Source organism: Astatotilapia calliptera, chromosome 23 (genome assembly GCF_900246225.1).
Source record: "Astatotilapia calliptera chromosome 23, fAstCal1.2, whole genome shotgun sequence".
In the NCBI taxonomy this organism is placed as follows: Eukaryota; Metazoa; Chordata; class Actinopteri; order Cichliformes; family Cichlidae; genus Astatotilapia; species Astatotilapia calliptera.
Window position 1 is genome coordinate 37,215,246 of NC_039323.1, and position 22,075 is coordinate 37,237,320.

Below are 22,075 nucleotides of genomic sequence, written 5' to 3' on the forward strand. Positions count from 1 at the left end.
TGATTTCTGGCAGTAATCAGGTCTTGGTGTGAGTACTGAAACTGAATTACAAAAACATAGTTAATCACAGTTAATTCATGATTTAACAAGGAAGGAAATTACTTTTCCACAGGGGCCCAAGTAGGTTTACATAGCTTTTCTTCCCCCCCCCCCTTTAAATTAAATTATTTGTTTGAAACATGCAAGTGTTAAAAGATGCAAAAATGTAAGAAATCAGGAACTGTACACTATTATACTTATGATTACATATTGCGCTGGCCTAGCGATATCTTCAAATATCACACTTTTTTTTTTCCTTTTTCTCGTCAAAGAGACCAAGAAGTCTGAAACCACAAAAACAAGGGGGTGTGAAATTACCAGTAACAGCCATCTGCCTAGTGCTGATAAAATTAGTTGGTAACTGTTTGCCTAGTGCGGTGGTGACGGTAGTTTATAAGAGAAAAGCTGCCATACATAAAACATACAAAATCCAAACCTAAAATTGGATGGGAATGTGAACTGTGTGCGCGACACACTTACAATTCAAAGACCATGTAGAGCATGCCATCGGAGCTGTAAGTCTCCAGCAGCTCCACGATGTGGGGGTGTTTCAGCATGTGGCAGATGCTCGCCTCTCGCTTCAGATCTGTGAGAAAGAAATTCAACATGGGCTATGGTGAGACAAATCGAACACTTTGGATTTCATCCAGTCTAATTATACTTCCAGGTTGTGAGGTAAAGTGCTAATATTTAAATGTATGCCAAGAGTCGTGTTACTGCTTCGTAGACTTTAAAGTACACCTAAAATGCTTTTCCTTATTTTCTGACATCTATTTACAGCTCCAGTGCTGGATGTCTATACTTAAAATGGAAAAAGTTTCAAATGAAGCTGACAGCATATATGCAAGTGAGTCTTCAGACTGCTCTAAAAGGTCTTTTCCCCCCGGCTCTTAGCTCTAGGTGATGTCAGTGGGAGTGGATTGGATCCCCAATATCATCATCTCATGCACAAGGTTCAGCTTGTGAGCACGGCAGCCCGCCCACAGACCTTCTGTTTGTGAGACGCATCCAATTAAAGGGAGGAGAGGAAAGCTAAAAGAGCTAAAACAGGTTGACTGAGGAGCTGCAGGATAAAAGGAAAAAAAGTTTATTTTCAACTGAATCAGGCGAAGCTGCCCTGTTAAGAGTCCAACAATTTAAACACAGAGTTGGAAATGAGCATACAAAGTTTGCTTATACAAAAACTGAAGCTTTTCATTCAGGTATTGCAAACTTTCAATATCAGATTAGCTTTTATTGTGTCCTGGGAGAAATTTACCTTGGACAAGCGAGAGAAACACATCATGTAAGATAACAGACAGATGCAAACATTAGTTTACAATTTTACCAATTATGGCACTAAATAAATTATACCTATTTCATTTACAATTTGGTATCCTGAACCTTTTTCATGAGGGCATTATAAAGCATGTGATTTTTGGTCCTAGTAACGTTCAAGTCCTGCTTTATCAGTGATATCTGAAGGGAAGATGAGGGGAGTATCCCGACTACCTTTCCGCCTACTGATGGACTTTATGCACTCAGTACTATAGGATAAATTTTCCTTCAACCTAAAGGTTTGCATTGTGAAACACATCTCCCTCTATACTATACTCACCCTATAAAACATTTAGATCCTTTATGTTTAAATGCAGTAAACGACAGAGAAACATAGAAATACCTGACTGCTCTTTTCATACCTCAGCAGACTGCCTGCCACATGACTAACTCAACACTAGGGGGAGCTGCAGAGCATTTAATTTGCCAGGCATCCTCTTCTTGATATATAGACTACAGACTAACTGATCAACAAGCTGGTCTCTACCAGAAAGAATGCACATCTGGATCACTGTCATCAACATCATGACTAATACAGATCTGCAGAAACAATTGCAACATGACTGTGGGGATTTCTTATGTTTTGACTGCCTGGATGGAAAACACGCCTACGATTAGAGGACAGACTTCTCTCTTGTGAGAAGAGCAAAGACACGTTGTCTAATAGACTGACAGACAACTGGCAGGACATGAGGTAACGACAGAGATGCAGACTGCTGAGGCGAGCTGACAGACATAATGTGCTCCTGTTGGGCTTCTCAGTCCATAAAAAGCTCATTTACACACTCCGCTCCCCATCTGTAAGTCTACTGATCTTTGTGTGTGTGAGTGTGTGCTCTCTTTGTGTCGTGACCACTATCATTATGCAATACAGAGAACCGACAGAGTCCCCACTACAGAGCCCCCTATTCTGCTCTCCCTTTGCTTCCATCATTTCCTCCTTCTCGCCCTTTTCACACCGATCTCTTGCCCGTCTCATCGAGTAGCAATTCTTGAACTTAACAATGCTGCCCACTGTCCAACGAGGAAACGGCTGATGGAGCCAGAGAGGCCTGGAACGCTCTGAATGAAGCTGATGCCGTCCACTGGGCCTTTTCCAAAGCAGGCCTCGCTTAGCCTTTGTCATGTCATGCTAATAAATTGCACTTTGAAGACTGCAGGACCATGTTGCCACACCATCTCCTGATATTCTAACTATCATATAAAACTAATGTACAGAAATCACACTAAGAAGTCATTTAGGCTTGCCCATTCGCCAAGTGTTACTTTGTCTTCACTTCTGATAAATGACTTTTTCAATATTTAACATGTCTAACAAATAATACTGCAAATTGAACTACTGTATTTCCCCCCCAACAATTCAATACCTGTAAGTTTTTATGGTCATTGCGAGCCATCTACATCTGTCTTTTACTCAATACTCCAGACTCTTAATTATCGTATTCATCTTTTATTCATTCCACCTCTCTCACGTGTTTCGCACAGAAATACATTTGTATAGAAATCCAAATATTTGTTGCGTTAGCTCGAAGCTCAGCCCAGCCTGCAGCTCTGTCTCCTTTTCACTCGGATTTATGCTGACACGGAGTATTTCTTAATAAGCTAAGGTATGTGGTCTCATGAAATCACTCTGGCTGCACTCCAGTTTTTCACATTGCCACTCCGAGTGGCCGACTTGCAGATTAAAAAAAGTTTTTAAAAAATGCTTAGGTTTACCAAATTTAAGGTGAAACTTTTACTGTGATCGACTCTTTGGGGGCTCACCTTAGCCTGACTGGTTTTCTTGTAGGGCGCTTGGTCCCATGATCCAAACAAATGTTTATGTAATTTGTTTTATATGGTAACCCACATAGACAAACAGGCAAATGTATAACCCTCATCCTCACACTGATAACAACTGATAATCACCAGGTCTGTAAAAGCCTGAACATTTATAGCAACGCAATGATCAATTAACTAATTAACTGAGTGACAAAATTACTCTGCAAAGCTTGAATAATGAATTAACAGTTCAAGTCTAATTAAGCAAAAACACCAGAAAACTCTGGAATTGTATAACATTTGACAGACTGCATGATTTAAAAAAAAAAAAAAAAAAAAAAAAGTTAGTATGTGCGCCCATGAAAAACATCAAATCTTTTCTATCAGTGCTTTATACCTGATTCTGCTACTGTGTTGTTTGCTGCCATTTATTGCAAACAAGGTATGTTGGCATTTTAACAATTTCTTTATTTAACAATATTATTTTTATTTATTTTTATGCTGGTCCTCCGCTCACACACTGCTGTGGGACGCATACCATTCTCCAACAGTCAAACATCAGGACTGCAGGCAGGCCTTTCCATCCTCTCCACTCCCAAATCCCAAATCCTGGAAGCAATCTCTGATAAACCCCGCTCTGTGAGGGTGAGCGTTGTCATCTTGGAGGAAAGACCAGATTTGTTTTTTTTCATGGGCGCAACCCACAAACTCAACTCTGCTGCTCAACCCACAAATGTGTTTTTCTTACAGATGCAGCACCATTTAAGGCCAAACAAACAGGCTTTCCAATGGTACGGCACCTTTTAACAGAATAAAAAAAGGACAATTATCACGCAGCCTTCTGAATGTGCTTTAAATGATTTTATACTCTGAAGCTGTTTTAAATTGTTATTGATACCGACGTCTATCTAACAGTATTAACCACCCACAGCCCTTAAAACCCTCCCCTCAATATCTGCTACGGATTCGATCTCTTGCTGCCTAGCACAGTAAATCCCCACATTTGTGAAATGAGCTGCTCTCTGTTTATCGCAATATGAAAAAGCATACAATGTAATATTGTTGGCATTCCTAGAAATGCATCATGTGACACGAGAGCCTCTGTAACAAGTCATGCGCCAAAGCCCCAACCTTTAACGTATTGGAAGAATTCGACATCCCTATCATCACATTTGGAAGTCTGTTCATTTTTGTGCCATTCCTGGTGAAAGCGACCACATGGTGAAGCATGTGTGAAGTGACTCAAGAGATTTAAAAAATAAAAAAGATGCTTTGAAATATTTCTGAGGTAAGAGAAACTCTTAAATGTGGGTGGTTTATGTTTTCAGATGAATACAATTAGCACAAAAATAACCTGGGTGTAAGTTCTGGTTTGGGAAACCTTGGTGTAACACTCCGATTTTTCCTCTGTCTCCTCCCTCGGGTCATTTCCTTTTCCTGCTGTTATTGGCTGCCAGAATAATCTCTGGCTGGGGCATCACAGATGGCCCATAGTGAATGCCAATACTACCACCAACACACACACACCTGTGATTTTTGTCTCAATCCCTCACTCCCCACCCTGACACACACACACACACACACACACACACACACACACACACACACACACACACACACCATGACAAAACCCAAACCCACATGGTGAGACAAGGCATGCATGGAGTATCTCACAAAATGTGAGCCTATCACACCCTAAACCAACACACGACACATGCAGTTCCAAGATATTACTCATCTGGGTGCAGTGTATGCAACATTATGGCCTGTTTATTTATGTGTGAGAGGCCATTATGCATTCTGTGAGTGCCACAGTGTTTGATGTGTGAGCCAACCTCCATTTGCAGTTTAATCCCAATATTTGTTTTAACCCACAAGAACATGGGGGGTCCCATAACACAGAACACAGCTCTTCTAGGTCTGTTAAAGAGTGCGGTTCCTTGAATAATCTCTATAGCGACGCTCTCTTGCCCTGGTTATGTTAACCCCTTCCATCTGGTGCCTTAAGTGAAAAACCAGCACACGTGACCTGCCAGCCCCAGATCAATCCAGGTCTGCTGTGCTTCTCACCTTCTGTGCTGAGGCCAGGGCTGGAGGTAAAGCTGGCCACATCAACAATCTTTACAGCAAACTGCTGGCCGGTGTCCCTGTTGATGCAGCGCCTCACCACGCTGAAGGGACCCCTGCAATACAAAAAGGTTTAAAGTTAGTCACAGATACCTACAGACACAAACACAAGCGTCTGCATGCGTTTCTTTCATTCACTTCATGACTCCTGAGTTCAGTGAGCGCCTGCCATAAACCTATGTACACATAATGATGGGCACACACTAGTCTTGGGCAGTGGGCAGACATAGTGTTGTTTCTGGGAATATTCTGGATTTACAGTGGGTGGTTAGCTACGCTTCGTAGTCTCCATGCTCGTGCCAGTGGGAATTACAGAGCGGTGTGGTGCAGCGCAGCTGTAAAAGCTAAAATAAAAGCTTTATTATAGAGACCTGTGCTAGGGAGACCTACCCTACACAGTTTATTTTGGGGGAAAGGAGGTGGCAGATATTGCAAATTTGTGTTTCCTCTTATAGCTGCTTTGGAGCTTGACATGTGCAGTAAGACAAGATTTCCTGATTTGAACAGCATTTCTTGAGATTTTCAATTTAATATGAAAAAAGCAGTCAAATAAATAAATAATATGCGGGGCAAAATTTAGATTTCAAATGACAAATTTGTTCACTCAACAATCTGCCTACATACGCGTTAAGCCTCTACAGAATTATCAGCAAACTAATGCTGAGAAATTCATATCCTGCATGACCTTTCTAGTGGTATGCGTGGTAGCACACAAGTTAAAGTGTACACCTGATAACTTCTCAGTCAAAAGTGCTCAAATTAATCAAGTACTGATATAGCGAGGACAAGAACGAGAAGGAGAAACAAAACACACTTTTTCAAGGGGTTTAAATAGCTTATTAAGAGGAACCTGTATAAAGAGCCTACTCTTCTTTCTCATGGTTTAATCACAATATAAAATAAATATAAGATTATAATGAACCAACAGTTTGAAAGAATTTGAAAATACATGCATGCCACATACAGCTGCCTCTAATAAGTAAGCATAACACAAGCAGCTCTCCAAATGCTGCAAGTTCTGCTCAAAGTGGCCTCTTCAGCAAGCAGCGGCTCTCAAAGAAACGACACTGCTAGCTCCTGCCACGCTGTGAAGTTTATTTGATGTTTAATTGAGAGTGGAAGAAGAGAAGGATCACTAAATGATATCCAAAACTATCCCAACAGCAGACCACCCTGACTAAAGGGAGACATGAGACAGGAACTTTCAAAGTAAAAGCACGTTAATTTACCAGTTGTGAAATGAATCACAGCATTGCTGGACGGAACAAACAAACTGCTCAATGTACTTGGCTGGCCAGGTTTTCTTTTTTGTTTTGTTTTTTAATAAGATGCTATGTAAACAACAAAACATAGATAATCTATTACTTTTGCAATCCAGATTACAACCTGTCTTAAGGAAAAGAAGAAAAAAAAAATCTTTGCTGTAGGAATGTACTCGAGATGTTGCAGTTCATTTCGAGATAAGCTACTTCACATTTATAGAAATTGTAAGGATTTGAATATTATAAAAATGATTCCCAAAGCTATACATATGCTGATAATCCTGGTACCCTAGGCAGCTTATATAGTAATTTCATCCACATTGATCAACACATGTAGGAGAAGTTGGGGAACAGATCATTATAATAATAGGTTTTAAAAAAATAATTAAAAATTAAAACCTTAAGTATTTGAACAATTACATCATTTCTGTCATTTTGCTTCCACCATCACAACACACACTGCTTTTATAGTGTGTACACATTGGTGTAACCCTAGACACCTGTCGGCTTTCCTGATGAGATCATACGAGCAGCAGGTTACGTTCGTGTAGGAACTGGAACATTTTGTGTAAAAACAGACACTGAAAGTAAAGACATGCATATTTTCTGTCTCCGGGCCCACTGAGAGTTACAGACGCACACATACCCCCGCTGTGGTACAGCTGTCTCTACATCTTCCGGGTCTGCAATCCTCAGTGGTGGAAACAGTTCTGCTCACTCACACACTCTTACACACACATCCACAGCAACACCTATCTGATGAAGCCCTGATTGGTAGCTGTTACCAGGTACTGCTTTAGCTGAATCAGTGAATGAAGTTGCCCGATGATGCCCTTCCTGTGCAGAGCATGGCAGCTGCACCTGTATTTGCTCTCACGTTAGTTTGTAAAGACCAACCCGTACAAATGCAGGCAGCATGTGCACACTGTGAGCCAAGAGAACTCTTAAAACACTCTTCTCATCAGGGTGCGCAGGAATCCAGTTGATGATCTGACAGTCTCAGCGACCTTTGCCCTTGGGTTGATGTGCTGAAACAGCTGTGTTTACCCATTAGGAAGTGGGAGGTGTGGGTTGCTGCTTGAGTGCTTGATGGGACTTCTGACACCCCTGTTCCAACCCTGCAATCTTAACCAGCTGTGAAAGCGAGATGGGTATCGTTTTTACTTTGAGTGTCTGTCTGTCTGCTGCAGCAATTCTCTCTGTGATTATTCTCCATGAATGATCACATGATTGGCTCATTATTCATATCCAGCTTAGTCTTTAAAGCAAGCTTTCACCTGAAATTAATGTCAGACAATAGCCCCACATGACTAATGAGGATAAACAAGCAAGCCATACAAGCACATGGCTAATTAACATACTACAATAGCCATTTCTCAATCCATTCAAACGCTTGCTGTTTACACCAGCACAAAAATCAGTTTTTATTTATATAGCGTCAAATAAAAACTTCCGTTGTCTCAAGGCGCTTTAAAGACCTGCAGTAACACAGAGAAAACAACAATCAGATGACTCATTATGAGTAGGCAATCGGCAACAGTGGGAAAGAAAACTCCCTGCACTTCCTGTATCCCCCATGTAGCCTTAATTTTTCAGATGCATAGGTTGGTATTTTAGTAAAAAGCTTGGCACTAAACGCATTGTCATTTGCTAAGGGACAATGCCCTTCCCAAAGCCCCAATCTCCACCCCATTGAAATGTATGCATGTAATTTATCTATGCTTATAAGCCAGGAATTCAACCAATTTAAATAAACTCTACTAACTCTGTCAAGAAGAGTGGTCAAATATCCAGCCAGAATTATGCTAGAAGTTTGTTGACTGTCACTGAAAGCATCTGTTCGATGTGTAACTTGTTAAGAGGCATTTAAGCAAATACTAGTGGGGGTTTCTGTATCCTGTATTTATACTTTTGACACTGGATTTTCTCTAATCCACACACAAAGTAAATTCTAACTTGTGCATCCAACTCTTGTGTTTTTGAAGTCATTAAAGATGTATGCTGAACAATCAATCAAGACTAGAAAAGGAACAGTTCAAAGAAATTACTATAAGCCCCAAATTACCACGACATTCATGCCCATGGCATGTGTTTTTAAACTTCTGACCACCATTGTAGCTTCAACCCACAGGGTAATTTTGTATTGAGTCACTACTTCATCAGGCACAACTCTTCATGGTTTAAGACTTTCTGTAGAAACAGCAGGCCGTAGAGTCTGCCTTTGTTGTGGTTTACGTGTTGTCTCTTTGACATTGTGTTAGAGAGGTGTTACCTAGAGCTGCTTGATTTAGGTAAACACCAAAGGGTTATTTTGCTCATTAACTGTAATCTTCATTGTTTAATGCAATTATTCAAATTATTGTTAACAAATACATCATGCATTTGCCAGATTTATTGGTATGCCAGTCTTAATTTCATGCATGATATCAGTTTTACAACTGCCATTACATTGATGATAGATTGGCCAATGTGAAAAAAGCACTGCTGTGAAGAAAAAGGCGTGTGCTCTATTTATAACACACCAAATCTTCCTAAGAGAAATGACTGCAAACAAACTATTAATTTTTACCACACTAGCGTGATTCTGAAGCGTGGAAAAGTCAAAATTGTAATTAAAATCTGTTTAATCATCTAGGCCTCTTTAGTGATTTCGGAAACTGGTTGTATTTAAGATGCCATTCTTAGTATTAAGTTTCCTTCTGTTTGTAAATGGGATTGTGGAGACAGCTGTTCACACGGAAAACTCAGGGTTCAAGTTCCAACACCAGCAAACATGCCCAAACTTACCATGACATACATGCCCATGCCGTAGCACCCTTGAATTTAGCTACTATGGTGGAAAAAAAAAAAAAAATCCCATTTTTTCTCCACAATGGTTGTAACCTAATCAGGTGGTCTCTGGTTCCAGATCTGCAACTGACTGATGAAGGTTTAGGCAACTTCAGTGAGAGACTATAACCACAGGGGCACAAATGATTCAGTGAGGGTAAGGCTATTTTGGCACTGGTCTAGTGTATTTCAATAACAGTCATTACCACCATTAAGCAATGATGTGGGATAGGGTGAATCGGCCCCATTTTATGCATCAACCTCATTTGTAATCTTGGCTTTAAATGCAAGAATCTGCATGGAGAATTAGCCCCTGAATTAGGCCATTTTTACATGTTGTGTGAGAGAGGGGGCTGGGACTGCCAATTAATTTGATAAATTAGAATGTAATTCATCTCATTTGGCATGAAGAAAAAATTAAATGACCATTCAACCATATTCATGAGCCATTACAGAGGCATTATAAGAGCCCAAGTAACTATAAAAGACATAAATTGCATATGTACTTATAAATTCATCTTTGTGAGGACCATTTCGAGTTTTAGATCTCCTCTGTGAGGACATTATGGCTGGTACCTGCTTTCCAACACACCAAAAAAGCTACTCAGAGGCTCAGATTTGACCTAACATTTAAGATCAGGATTAGATTCAAGGATAGAATTTGGTGGCGCTCAGTGTTACTGTGGGTTTACTCTGTGTCCTCACAAAGACAGAAACACAGACGTGTGTATGCTGGGAAGCGGTGAGGCCGCATGCCATACTGACATCACCGCAGCTGTGCTAAGTGGGCTCATACAAAACTCCCACACATGGCTCACATCCGACAGCAGCAGTCATCAAACATTAGCTCGAAGTGGCAGTCTTTGCAGACTGCTCTTTGGCTCATTTCAACTCTCTGCTTTGTGTAAATCCAAGAAACGATGTTAGGAGCATTTTTAACATTCATACTGGCCATGAGTGAAATATCTTCTCAGATGATTCTCTTTCCTCTCTCTAAAGCAGAGGCAGGACACATCTGTAAGCTGCAGACTCCACATGACCACTACTGCTTAGAACAGCATTTTGACTTTTTACCTGTGGTAAGAAGCTAGCATAAGTCTCAGTCTCAGAGTTTATCAGATGGGTGCTAACTGGTGCTGGACAGTGTTGACTTTTAACATAATAGACACTTAAACTTATCATCATCTGCTCTCGTCCTAGTAAACATTATTAGAGACACACAGCTTAGCCATTTTCTAAACATCCACTGCATGCATGGAATCTCACCATCACCCCATAACCTTCTTTAATGATTCACAATGGTTAGCTCAACAGTGATAGCAGAAACATAATTGGAAGCTCAAAAACGTGGAATCAAATACAAAATATATTGTGATTCTCTGCATTGACTCCTACGCATGCACAGAACTCTATTCATAATTTCTAAACAGATGTGCACTTGAAAGTGAGAAAACGCAAGTTCATTATAGTGATTCCACAAAACTAATTCTTCAACAACTATTTGCCCTACTGCCCAAACTGAGCTTAAATCCAAAGCTTTTAATTTAAAAAGTTCAACAAAGTTCAGAGCTCTGTCAAGGATAGTCTGTGTACGTCTGAGGAGCAGTAATCCAGAGCTGCTTCTTTATGCAAATCAGGAAAACAACCCTTTGAATATGTGCAGGGAAATTAGCAACCCGGTTGCAAACTGAAATTCAGAGCGCACATACCCTCAGGAGGCTTGAAAGCTTTGGCAGAAAATCCTCTCTTTTACATAAGCCAGAAGAGGATCCAAGATTGTTTAAACCTCCCTGTAGAGTCTGGTCTTGTAGTCTGAAAGAAAGCTTCAACTTCGCACCATCCATTCACAACTATTGATCTGTGTGTGGGCATATACTACACATGGAAAGGAAAGTTGAGACCACAAGTGCCCTAGTGAATGAAAACAACATACTGTGTATAGTGTGGTAAAGTTTATGTGCCGTGCTACAATCTAGCAAAAATATCCCATTATGCAGATTGCAGAAAAGATTTTGTAATGGCAAACAAAAACAAACAAACAAACACACAAAAAAAAAACTCTCTAGAAATGTTTCCTCCACAAAAGCAAGATGACGCTGTAATGTGATGCCTTATTGATCCCAGCAGGAACTGCAGCAAAGTCTTGCATAGGCCGCTGCAGTGCATGGTTGCCAGTGTCGGCACTTGAACCCTGAGTTTTCCATGTGAATAGGCAGTCTCCATTATCCCATTTACAAACAGAAGGAAACATAATATCAAGAATAGCATCTTAAATACAACCTAATTGTGCAGACAATGCTAACCAGTTTCCAAAAATCACTAGAAGCCTAGGTGATTAAACAGATATTAATTATAAGTCTGGCTTTTCAATGCCACAGAATCCAGATAGTATGGTCAAAATTATTAGTTTGTTTGCAGTCATTTTTCTTTGGAAGATTTTCTGTGTTATAAATAGAGCACACACCTTTTCCTTTACAGCCAATCTATCATCAGTGTGATGGTAACTGAAATAAAACTGATATTATGCATGAAATTAAGACCGGCATACCAATAAATCAGGCAAATGTATGATGTATTTCTTAACAATAATTTTTATAATTGTGTTAAACAATGAAGATTACAGTTAATGAGCAAAGTAACACTTTGGTGTTTACCTAAATCAAGCAGCTCTAGGTAACACCTCTCTAAAGCTTCATTTCCATTACTACCTACTCATCTCACCAAGGCTCGACTCGGATCAAGCGGTTTTCCATTAAATTCATGTACCACCTACAGTTGGTGGGACACTCCGTCATCATAGCAACACAGCAGAGTGTCCCATGGCATAATTAGTATGCGACACGACAATAATGGTGTACGTCGAGGCGATGATATACCTGCTGCTCTGTCTGTGGCTTTTCGTCAGACTCTGGGACCACAGTGTTTTTGTAGCCATTTCCCTCATTGCCCGGGTGTCAAAAATGACAGTTTTGATTTTCATGAATGAGATACTCTCATGACTCATTCAGTGATGCCACTGACCATATAATTGGTTAGCTGCAGTCTGGAACTCCGGCCAACAGGTACTAAAATAGTACCTGGTACCAGGTACCATGACCTAAGGGAAAACCTTTAAAACCGTGGTGAACCATGGCGAGTCGACCTGAGCAGGTAGTAATGGAAAAGGGGCTTAATATGAGTGTCAAAAAGACAAAACGTAGGGCGTGGGTTTAGCTCAGTGTGTTAAGCAGGCGACTACAGGCCATATAGCTGAGAGCGGCCGGCCCAGGTTCGTGTCTGACTCGTGGCCCTTTGATCACGTCTTCCCCTCTCTCTCACTGTATCTATGAAATAAGGCCAGAAAAGAAAAGAAAAGAAAAGAAAGACAACACGTAATCCACAACAAAGACACGTTCTGCCAGTGCAACAGAAAGTCTTCAGACATGCATGGACCAGGTAGCGATCAACAAATGTCTGGAACATCTCCTCCTCCTTACATCTTTACTGAGTTTCTTGGCCTCTCTCAAAATCAGCCCAGTGCTGGCAAACAGATGCTGGCAAAGAGAAACTACTAGCTGTCATGATCATGATCACCAACAAGAAGTTAACAGGCCTTGGCCTTATCAATTTAAGATCTTGCACAACCTTCAGCACCACTTATTAAAAGACTTAAGCGTGTATATACATTTGAGCCTACATGTATATTTGTGACTGTGTGGATCAGAGAAGATCATTAAAGGTGTATGGTATTCAATTATTCCACAATAAAAAATGAAATCATTAAAAGTAGGGATTCTTTGGTTGATCACCTGCATGTCTTTAAACTTAAAAGCTAACTTTAATTCAATTTTCCCAGTTTCCCACTTCTTTGTGTGTTATTTGAGGTCTTGATTTCAGTATGTGTTTCACAGGAGATCTCTCAGTCATGTCCCTGAACAAAATCAGGGCACAGGCATCAAACAGTAGGGCAATAGCATGTTTTAGAATGACAGCTGCATGTCAGCCTCCAATGACAATTTAGTATCTAGGATCTACTTCAACAACTGAGCACAATGCTTAGCAGGAACAGTTTTCTTGCATATTGCAAACGGTGAAAACAACAAACTTGTTTCACCACAAAGAAACAGACTGTCAAGTATAACCAGGAGGAGTTAACACAGTGAACCAAAAGTTATCGAATGACTCAGCCAAGCATCGCTGGAGCTCTCAGTAGTTACACTGCATATAACAGGAAGAGCAAATGGTGGATGGAAATTGCTGATGCAGTTACACTGTGGTAAAGAAGGGCTTTAAATAGCCGTTTAGAAAACCTGAACCGAGGTACAAAACTGCCAGTAGAACATATTTTTGAGTTGCAATTTTAATGTTAATGTAACACTAAATATATAATGACTAATTTACACCAACTGACATATAATTAACTCTGAGTTATTGGTTCTGTTACTAGTTAGTTAAACTAAACGAATCACGAATCGATTGACAGCAACCAACCAACCAACCCGGTGGCATAACGTTCCCTACTGACACATGATGCTTTTAAAAAAAACGTAAGCACTTATTTCTTAAATTCTGCTACACAGACGGTGTTAAATCTACGTCAGTTTTAGAAAGCAGGGCTCAGTGGTGTAAATTAGCCATATTCACTTTAAGATTAAATTCCGTATACTGCATTATACTTAATATACATACATTTGGCTTGTGCTGCGTCACTGCATATATAGATGAGTCATTACTTTTGCATAATATTGCTACTGCTGCTATCTTGTGGCAATAAAGTCACATTTCAAATCAGCAGTAGTCTGTCATCGGTGAACGGCAGCTCAATTGGCAACAACTTCGGAAAATTCCCTTCATTTTTGTTTGTTTTAATAAACAATGCAACTTGCAAGATGCAATCACAAATAAAACATTAGTGATTCCAATTTTTTTATTTTAACTCTATATGATCACAAGTGTCATTTTCACAAATTTCCTTGAACTGTCGAGATATAACTTTGAGGCTATCCGGTCTTTAAGTGATGACGTGCTGAATCCTGCTTCCAGGTCCAAACTACCCTGCGTTTAATAGGGCTATTGTGCTTTAAACGTGTTTTAATACTTTGTAACTTGTTCTATTTTCTCTCAACAAGCCCCTAAAAACAGTCAGTGATCACTGTCAGCCTCTCTCGGTTTTATTACCGCTAATAATTTTAAAGCTCAGTTTTTAAAACCTTAGGATGCAACTACAGCCCAGCCCATGCAGCAGTACATTAATGACCAACCTCGTATTGTGGATGGATTATCTTACTTGTTCTCCTGACTGACGTTTGGTCCATTTACAGCATCCTGCCATGTGATTACATTTGTTCCTAACCATCGGGAACCCTCACGTCCGCTTTTATCGAGTGGGAAAAAAGTTTGTTCGTCCTCCAGCTTCACTGTGCTGTTATGCTAACATAGCTGTGTCGCTAGCGATCATGTAGCACATATATATACATATATATACACCAGCTAGTCCAACTTCAGTAACCCTACAAACGTCGCTGCTGTTTACGTTACTATCTTAATTTATGTTAGAAGTGATAGCAGAGCTGTACGTTTAATTTTTTTCAGAAATCTCTGTCAGAACATGGTATGTATCTATCTATCTATATATATATATATATATATATATATGGCGGCGCGCACGGGTGCAGCGGCTCTTAGCTCTCCAGTTTGGTGCTCGTTTAATGCAGATATTTTTGAATGTTTGCAACGCCGGACGCTGCAGTCGAGTTAGCAGGCCGCACGCTACACCAGCATGACAGAAACAGCAACTCAGGTAAAAGCAGGGGGGGGGGGGCTATGTGTTTACGTGCATGTGCACGTACGTGGTGTTGTAACCGCAGGATCATTCACACACACTGTTCTCCTGATTTGGAGGTTCTGGCAGTCTCGTGCAGACCTTTTTACATCCCGAGGGAGTTTATAGTAGTTAATGTGATAGCTGTTTATATACCGCCGGATACTAACGTTAGCACGGCTCTCAGCCTCTTGATCAACACCATAAACAAACAACAGCTTGCCCACCCCGATGGGGTTTTATTGTCGCGCGACTTAACAAAGCGTGCCTAAAGACTGTGCTTCCTAAATTTGTCCAGTTTGTGGACTTTGCTACGAGAGGAGAACACACTTTGGACCATGTCTATTCAAAGATCAGGCATGCTTTCAGAGCGACACCCCTCTCCCACCTGGCTGGATCTGACCACCTCTGCATGTCCCTCACCCCCACCTACACCCCCCTGCTGAGAAAAACAAAGCCCCAGACAAAGAAAATAAAAACCTGGCCTGAAGGAGCCCTTTCTGAACTGCAGGACTGCTTCTCAACAACTGTATGGGATTTATTCTCCAGCCACAACCTCCAGGAGTACACGGACACTGTACTCTCGTACATCAGGAACTGTGTTGACGATGTCACCGTCAACAAAAGGGTCAGGGTGTTTCCAAATCAAAAACCCTGGATGAATAGCGAAGTGCAATCCCTCCTAAAAAGCCACAACACTGCCTTCAAGTCAGGGGACAGGGCTGCGTATAGGGCGGCCAGGGCAGACCTGAGTAGAGGCATCAGGAAAGCTAAGGCTGCCTATAGGAGGAGGATTGAAGATCACTTTGCTGACAACGACCCCAGAAAAATGTGGCAGGGGATCAATCACATTACCAACTACAGAAGCAATAACCAGGCAACATCTAGGACTGATGCCTCGCTGGCTGAGGATCTAAACAGTTTCTTCGCCCGCTTTGAGACGACCAGGCCCTCAGCTGCCACACCACTTCCACCCGCCCCCAGCACTGGCACACTAACACTCAGGGAGCATCAAGTGAGGTGTGTTCCAAGGTCAGCGAATCCCAGGAAGGTGGCAGGTCCTGATGGAATACATGGAAAGGTTCTCAGAGCATGTGCTGACGAACTGACCGGAGTCTTCACTAAAATCTTCAACCTTTCCTTGTCATCAAACACCGTCCCGCCCTGCCTCAAAACCTCCACCATCATCCCCATCGCCAAGAAGACAGCTGTGGCCAGCCCAAATGACTATAGGCCTGTTGCACTTACGCCTGTAGTGATGAAGTGCTTTGAGAGACTGGTCTGTCAGCACATCAGGGCCGGTCTGCCTCCCACTCTGGACCCCCACCAATTTGCCTACAGGACAAATCGTTCCACCGAGGACGCTATCACCATAGCGCTCCACACTGCGCTGAGTCACCTGGAGCACCGAGGAAGCTATGTGAGAATGCTCTTTCTGGACTTCAGCTCAGCATTCAATCATATCATCCCGGAGATCCTGGTCCAGAAACTGTCTCACCTGGGACTCTCCACCCCCATCTGCCTCTGGATCAAGGACTTCCTGACAAATAGACCACAGTCTGTCAGACTCGGCCCCCACCGGTCCAGCACCATCACACTCAGCACCGGGTCTCCACAAGGATGTGTTTTGAGTCCCCTCCTGTTTACGCTCTACACATCCGACTGCTCCCCTACCCATCTCTCAAACACCATCATAAAGTTCGCGGATGACACCACAGTGGTTGGACTCATCTCAAGGGGGGATGAGTCGGACTACAGAGATGAGGTCAACAGACTGACTGAGTGGTGTTCAGTTAACAACCTCCAACTGAACACCACGGAAACTAAAGAACTTATCTCGGACTTCAGGAAGGGCAGAGCAGACCTGGCCCCACTTTACATTCACGGGAACTGTGTGGAGAGGGTACACTCCATGAGGTTTCTGGGCGTGCAGATATCTGATGACCTCTCCTGGACTGCAAATACTACAGCGGTGGTTAAAAAGGCCCAGCAGCGTCTCCACTTTCTGAGAGTGCTCAGGAGGAACAACCTGGAGGAGAGGCTGCTGGTGACATTTTACAGAGCCACCATCGAGAGCATCCTAACGTACGGCATAACAACATGGTATGCAGGGTGCTCAGCTGCGGACAGGAAAGTACTGCAGAGGGTCATCAACACAGCCCAGAAGATCACTAGCTGCTCTCTGCCCAGCCTGGAGGTCACTGCAAACTCTCGGTACCTCAGCAGAGCTGGCAATATCATCAAAGACTACTCTCACCCCAGCAACCAACTGTTTGAACTATTACCGTCAGGCCGACGGTACAGGTCACATAAAACCAGGACAAACAGATTCAGGGATAGCTTCTTTCCCAGAGCTACCACCGTAGTAAATAAGCACAAAAACAATTGAACCTATTCCATACCGTCACTGTCATTATATTATGCTGCTATTCATACTGTCATTATATTAATTCTGCTATCCTGTATATATTGTACATACTATTGTTTGAGTACTTACGATTGTTTTTTTGTACTTTTTATATTTTACATTTATATTTATTATTGAAACTTGCACCAAGGGAGTGGCACTCCAATTTTGTTGTACTCTGTACGATGACAATAAAGGCTATTCTATTCTATATTATATTTAGATGGAAGCTAGCGAGCTAACACCCTGCTAACTTCTAACTCCATTAAATTTAATAAATTTAAATTTAATAAAATTCTGTTTTCATGGATGCCTGAATGTTAAACTTAATCGCTGCACCTGGTAAAGTAGCAACACTGCTCTTTTTCATTAAAGATGAAGGAATTTAGACAGTTTTTCAACTCCCAGTAATGCTTTAGTGATCGTTTGACTTTGGGACCTGCAGCGGAGTTTGGGCCCGGACGCAGCTAATGACCTCAGACTTAAAGACCGGATTATCACCCACTCTGTGCAAGAGCATTAGAAATTAACTGCAAAAACAACTTTCATGGTAAGTCATGTACACGTCCCAATTCTCAATAAATCTCCACCAAAACCTCATCATAAAGGCTGTAATTTACAATTTTTTTAGCATTTTGACAGACTGATTGAAACTAATATATATTCATGTTTTTGATTTTAGTTTTATTAGAGCACAAAATTAATTCAGTTGCTTTACTCCTCTTTTTTTTTTGTGCAACTCAAAGTGCACGTTTATTATCACATCACTGCCAGCTTTGCTCGTAAATATAAATGTTGTTGCTGCACAAGTAGCAGCACTGGTGGTGGCTACTATATCATTTATATGGCTTTCTTATGCTTTAGTAGCCAGTTGTTATATCCATGTCTGTCTTACATTTTGTGCATGTTTTCCTACACGATTACTTGACTGCAGACAAATTTTAGACTTTTCTTAAAGTAGTCTGCTTGTTTTTATGGACAAATACCATTCAGAAAAACATGTACAAGCAATGTATATATTACAGCATATTATTTACACAACACAAGTGTACAAAGGCAAACAAAAAAGAACAATCACACGCTTATTTGCTATTATAATGTGCACATTATGACATAATACCAATATTTCACCTTTAAATATTGTCGTTATCATGACACCTAATGTACAGTCCCAAATGTTTTAAATTATTTTCTGATACGTCTTCTTGAGGGATGGACTGGTTAAAACACACACATTTGACACAAATGAGTTACAGTGATTTCTGATTGAAAGTGGATTAATGTTACCTGTGTCTGATCAGTTTTGTTAGTTAAACCTGACTGAAGCTATTAAACACTCACCCAGGTGACAGCCCATTTTACGTACTTCAAACCAAAGCAAATCCTAATAACGAAACAATTTGGCATTCCAGCAGCAAAGCATCTTGTCTAACATTTGTATGCCAAATGTTGCATCTATCTGGGGAGAAAGCAACATTACACCACAAAAAAATGATAAAACAATCAATGAAAATGGAAGATCTAAATGTCGCCCAAGCAATTTAATTATCTCACTCAGAATAAGCCAGAGGACTGATCACTTCATTGGTTCAGAGTGAGTCGCACATCCCAATATCCTTGGCCCTAATGAGCACCCCAGGGCTGAAATAAAGAGCACTGTGACTCCAATAGTGCTTCAACAACTTCAGTCCTATTCAAACAGAATCATTACAGACAGAAAGGGATTAAATTGCCTCAGTTCATTGCTGATGCTTCAGCTATGTGAAAAGCAGGCCTGCTGTTACTGCAATATGCTCATAGCATGTTTACTATGTAAATTACAAATAAAGAGCACATAAAAAGCAGGGTCGAACTGCCTGTGCCGGGTCAACACGCTGTGTCACCTTTCACTTAATGTAATCTGAAGTGCAGCTGACACCTGACCTGTCTGGCCTCGCTCTACTGAAATAAGGCTAGAACAACCACCGAGGAGGTGAATGAACACGCATGCAGGAATTGTAAAAATCAATCATAGCTTCTCTTTATAGCAATGCTACACCAGCATATTCATCTCTTTTTTTTGTTTCCATGCATCTACAAATCCAATAAATCAGGACTCTGGTTTGTTCAAATATTTTGAGTTCATGTGCTTTGGTTCGCAGTTTTAAACCCTTGTGAAGCTCTCAGTGTTGTAGAAAAGAAAAAGCACACCATTCCATCCAAAATAATGAGAAGCAGGAGGAAGGTAGAGCATCCCGGTGGAAAAGGAGTTTATTTTAGTAGTTTTGTGTGCAATCACACACGGCAACAACACACAAAAGTCCAGGTTACAACTTAGCCCAGCTACACTACCATCAGGAATATTATGATACAAGGTCAGCTGCTCGATTATGGAAAACATCACGATCGCAATCCTTTTTCATCAACTGTATTTAAAATTATTATTTATTGTTAGGTTAAAAATTATAATTTTTTCTGAAGTAATGGGTGTGGTGGGGGACACAGTGTTAGATCAGGAATTAGGCCCAGATTGGCCAATGATTTTCAATGTATAGCCCACACATGGACAAAATACAGCAAGAGGGCCAGAACTAGCCTAGGAAGAAGGGTTTTTTTTTTTTGTGTGTGTCCACCCCTGCTATGGCCTTTCTTTCCCAAGGGCAAAGACTGGTCCCTGCAGCTTCCACAGTGGTATGTCTGTTGTTGCAGACAGGGGCAACGAGAGGCCAAGGTGGCATCAGACTAGCACACTTCAGTGGGCCTGCAAAGAGAACGATGGCACTGAGCACAAAGGGGAGAGCGTAACACAAATCAAGCTGCAGTCAACTTTTAATTAACCTTCCATGGGTTGGAATACATAAACATTTTACGACTTCTACTTCTTTTGGATAGACTGTGCTGGCCAAAGGCTCTCTCTTTCTCTCCACCATCTTGCCTAGAGCGGAACTAAACTGTGGTTTGCAGGGAGGGGTGAAAACACCACTTTCTTTATAACGACACTAAATGAGAGCAGACTAAAAAAATTAATACAAAAGACTGACTGCTTTCTCCAGATTCTCTCATCTTTTCTGTTGCTAAAAGCCAAAAATTTGAAATTAAATTAAGATCTGATTAACAGCCCAGAATTTTTATCAACAGCTTTACACAGAACCTTCCTCTCCGGGAACTAACCAACCGTCTTTCAGGAGAACTAACCTGCAACAAGACCTTACAATCTGAATTTAGAGGAGATTATTATAGAACGGTTAAGCTATCCCAGTGCTCCAAATGCTACCCATTCAAATTCTTTAAGATTTCAACAACAACGATATTAGTTTGAAAGGTGTCAGGCCAGATCTAAGGGTTTATCTACGTATCTTGAAAAGACATGTGTCTATACAGCACAGCAAATATCACTAAATGAGACAAATCACCATCCCAGCTCTTCTGTTACATGGCAGGAAGCAGAAGACAAACTAATTACTGATAATTCACTGGAAAATATTCCATTACTCCATCATTCCATCACAGTACTTTCCACTCGTGTGACCTGATGTGTTATTCCAAAGAACTTCGCCTACGATTGTCTCACTGATGAACAGATAAGTCGGACATCCACTCAAAGCAAAAATAGACTTCCTGGAATTTTAATCTGAGGTGAAAAAACAGGGGGGGAAAAACAGAGGCTAGAGGAGTCCTTCACTGACAGGGTGCTGTCATTCTATTGAACCTAATGAAATGCCAACAAAAAGAAAAATGGATAGTGTGGAAAAGGCAAGTGACATGCATTGGGAATCAAACCCGGGACTTTCTGCGCAGGGCACTGGTTATGAGGTCACCTCGTTTTGTTATGACAGCTGTCTTTTTCAAAAACTGAAATTGTAATTAGCATCCTCGAGTCTTGGCCGTTTGCCACGTGCTCGGCTACCGATCGCAATGTGGGCAATAAAACATAAGGTTAAAAAAGAGAGTGGAAGAAGGCAGCGAGCTGCAATGTCTGCTGGCATTATTTATATCCTTAGCCTCAGGGCCATCACATTCCCAGCTCCACTTGTCTCCATTGATCAGCTTCAGCACCCCCCGCTCCCCCTTGCTCTAAGCTGAGGAAAAATGATTCCCCCCCCCGCAACACATCCCAAGATGCCAGGACTCAACACACTTGATCTATCAACCGCAGTTTCACAAAAGAGCTCGCTGGATAAGTGGGATTTCATGGTCTTCTTGGTGCCAATACACTTTTTCCTCCTAAAGCTTAAAATATACCTTGACTATTGCTGCTCTTTGTATAAGCTGTCTGCGCTTTGTGACCATACCTGTACAACAGCTCGGCGCACTCCCTCAGTGTTTGCTTTTGGCTGCAGGGAGTCACACCCCAGTTATGAAGATAACGTGCACATATACATTTACCTCTGAAAATGAGGCACTCTGTGCAGGCTGTGCTGTAACTGTGACAGGTAGGTTGACAGCTGTAGTGTGAGGCAAGTCAGTAACAATCTATAGAAGACACAAAATGATTGATCTAGGTCTGATCAAGTCAAGTTTTCTCAATTTCCCATATTTATTTCCCTCATCCAT

At 41.3% G+C, this 22,075-nt stretch overlaps 1 protein-coding gene across 17 annotated transcripts in view; it reads right to left on the reverse strand.

Annotated features, from left to right (window-relative positions):
• LOC113015779 (peripheral plasma membrane protein CASK-like) overlaps nt 1–22,075 on the reverse strand; it is a 50,420-nt gene that overhangs the window by 26,449 nt on the left and 1,896 nt on the right. For all 17 annotated transcript variants that reach the window (XM_026158044.1, XM_026158049.1, XM_026158042.1 and 14 more), the window contains exons 2-3: nt 5,188–5,300; nt 520–625 (exon numbers count right to left, since the gene is read on the reverse strand). In XM_026158044.1, the coding sequence (XP_026013829.1) occupies nt 520–625; nt 5,188–5,300 (219 nt within the window). The remainder of the gene's footprint in view (nt 1–519; nt 626–5,187; nt 5,301–22,075) is intronic.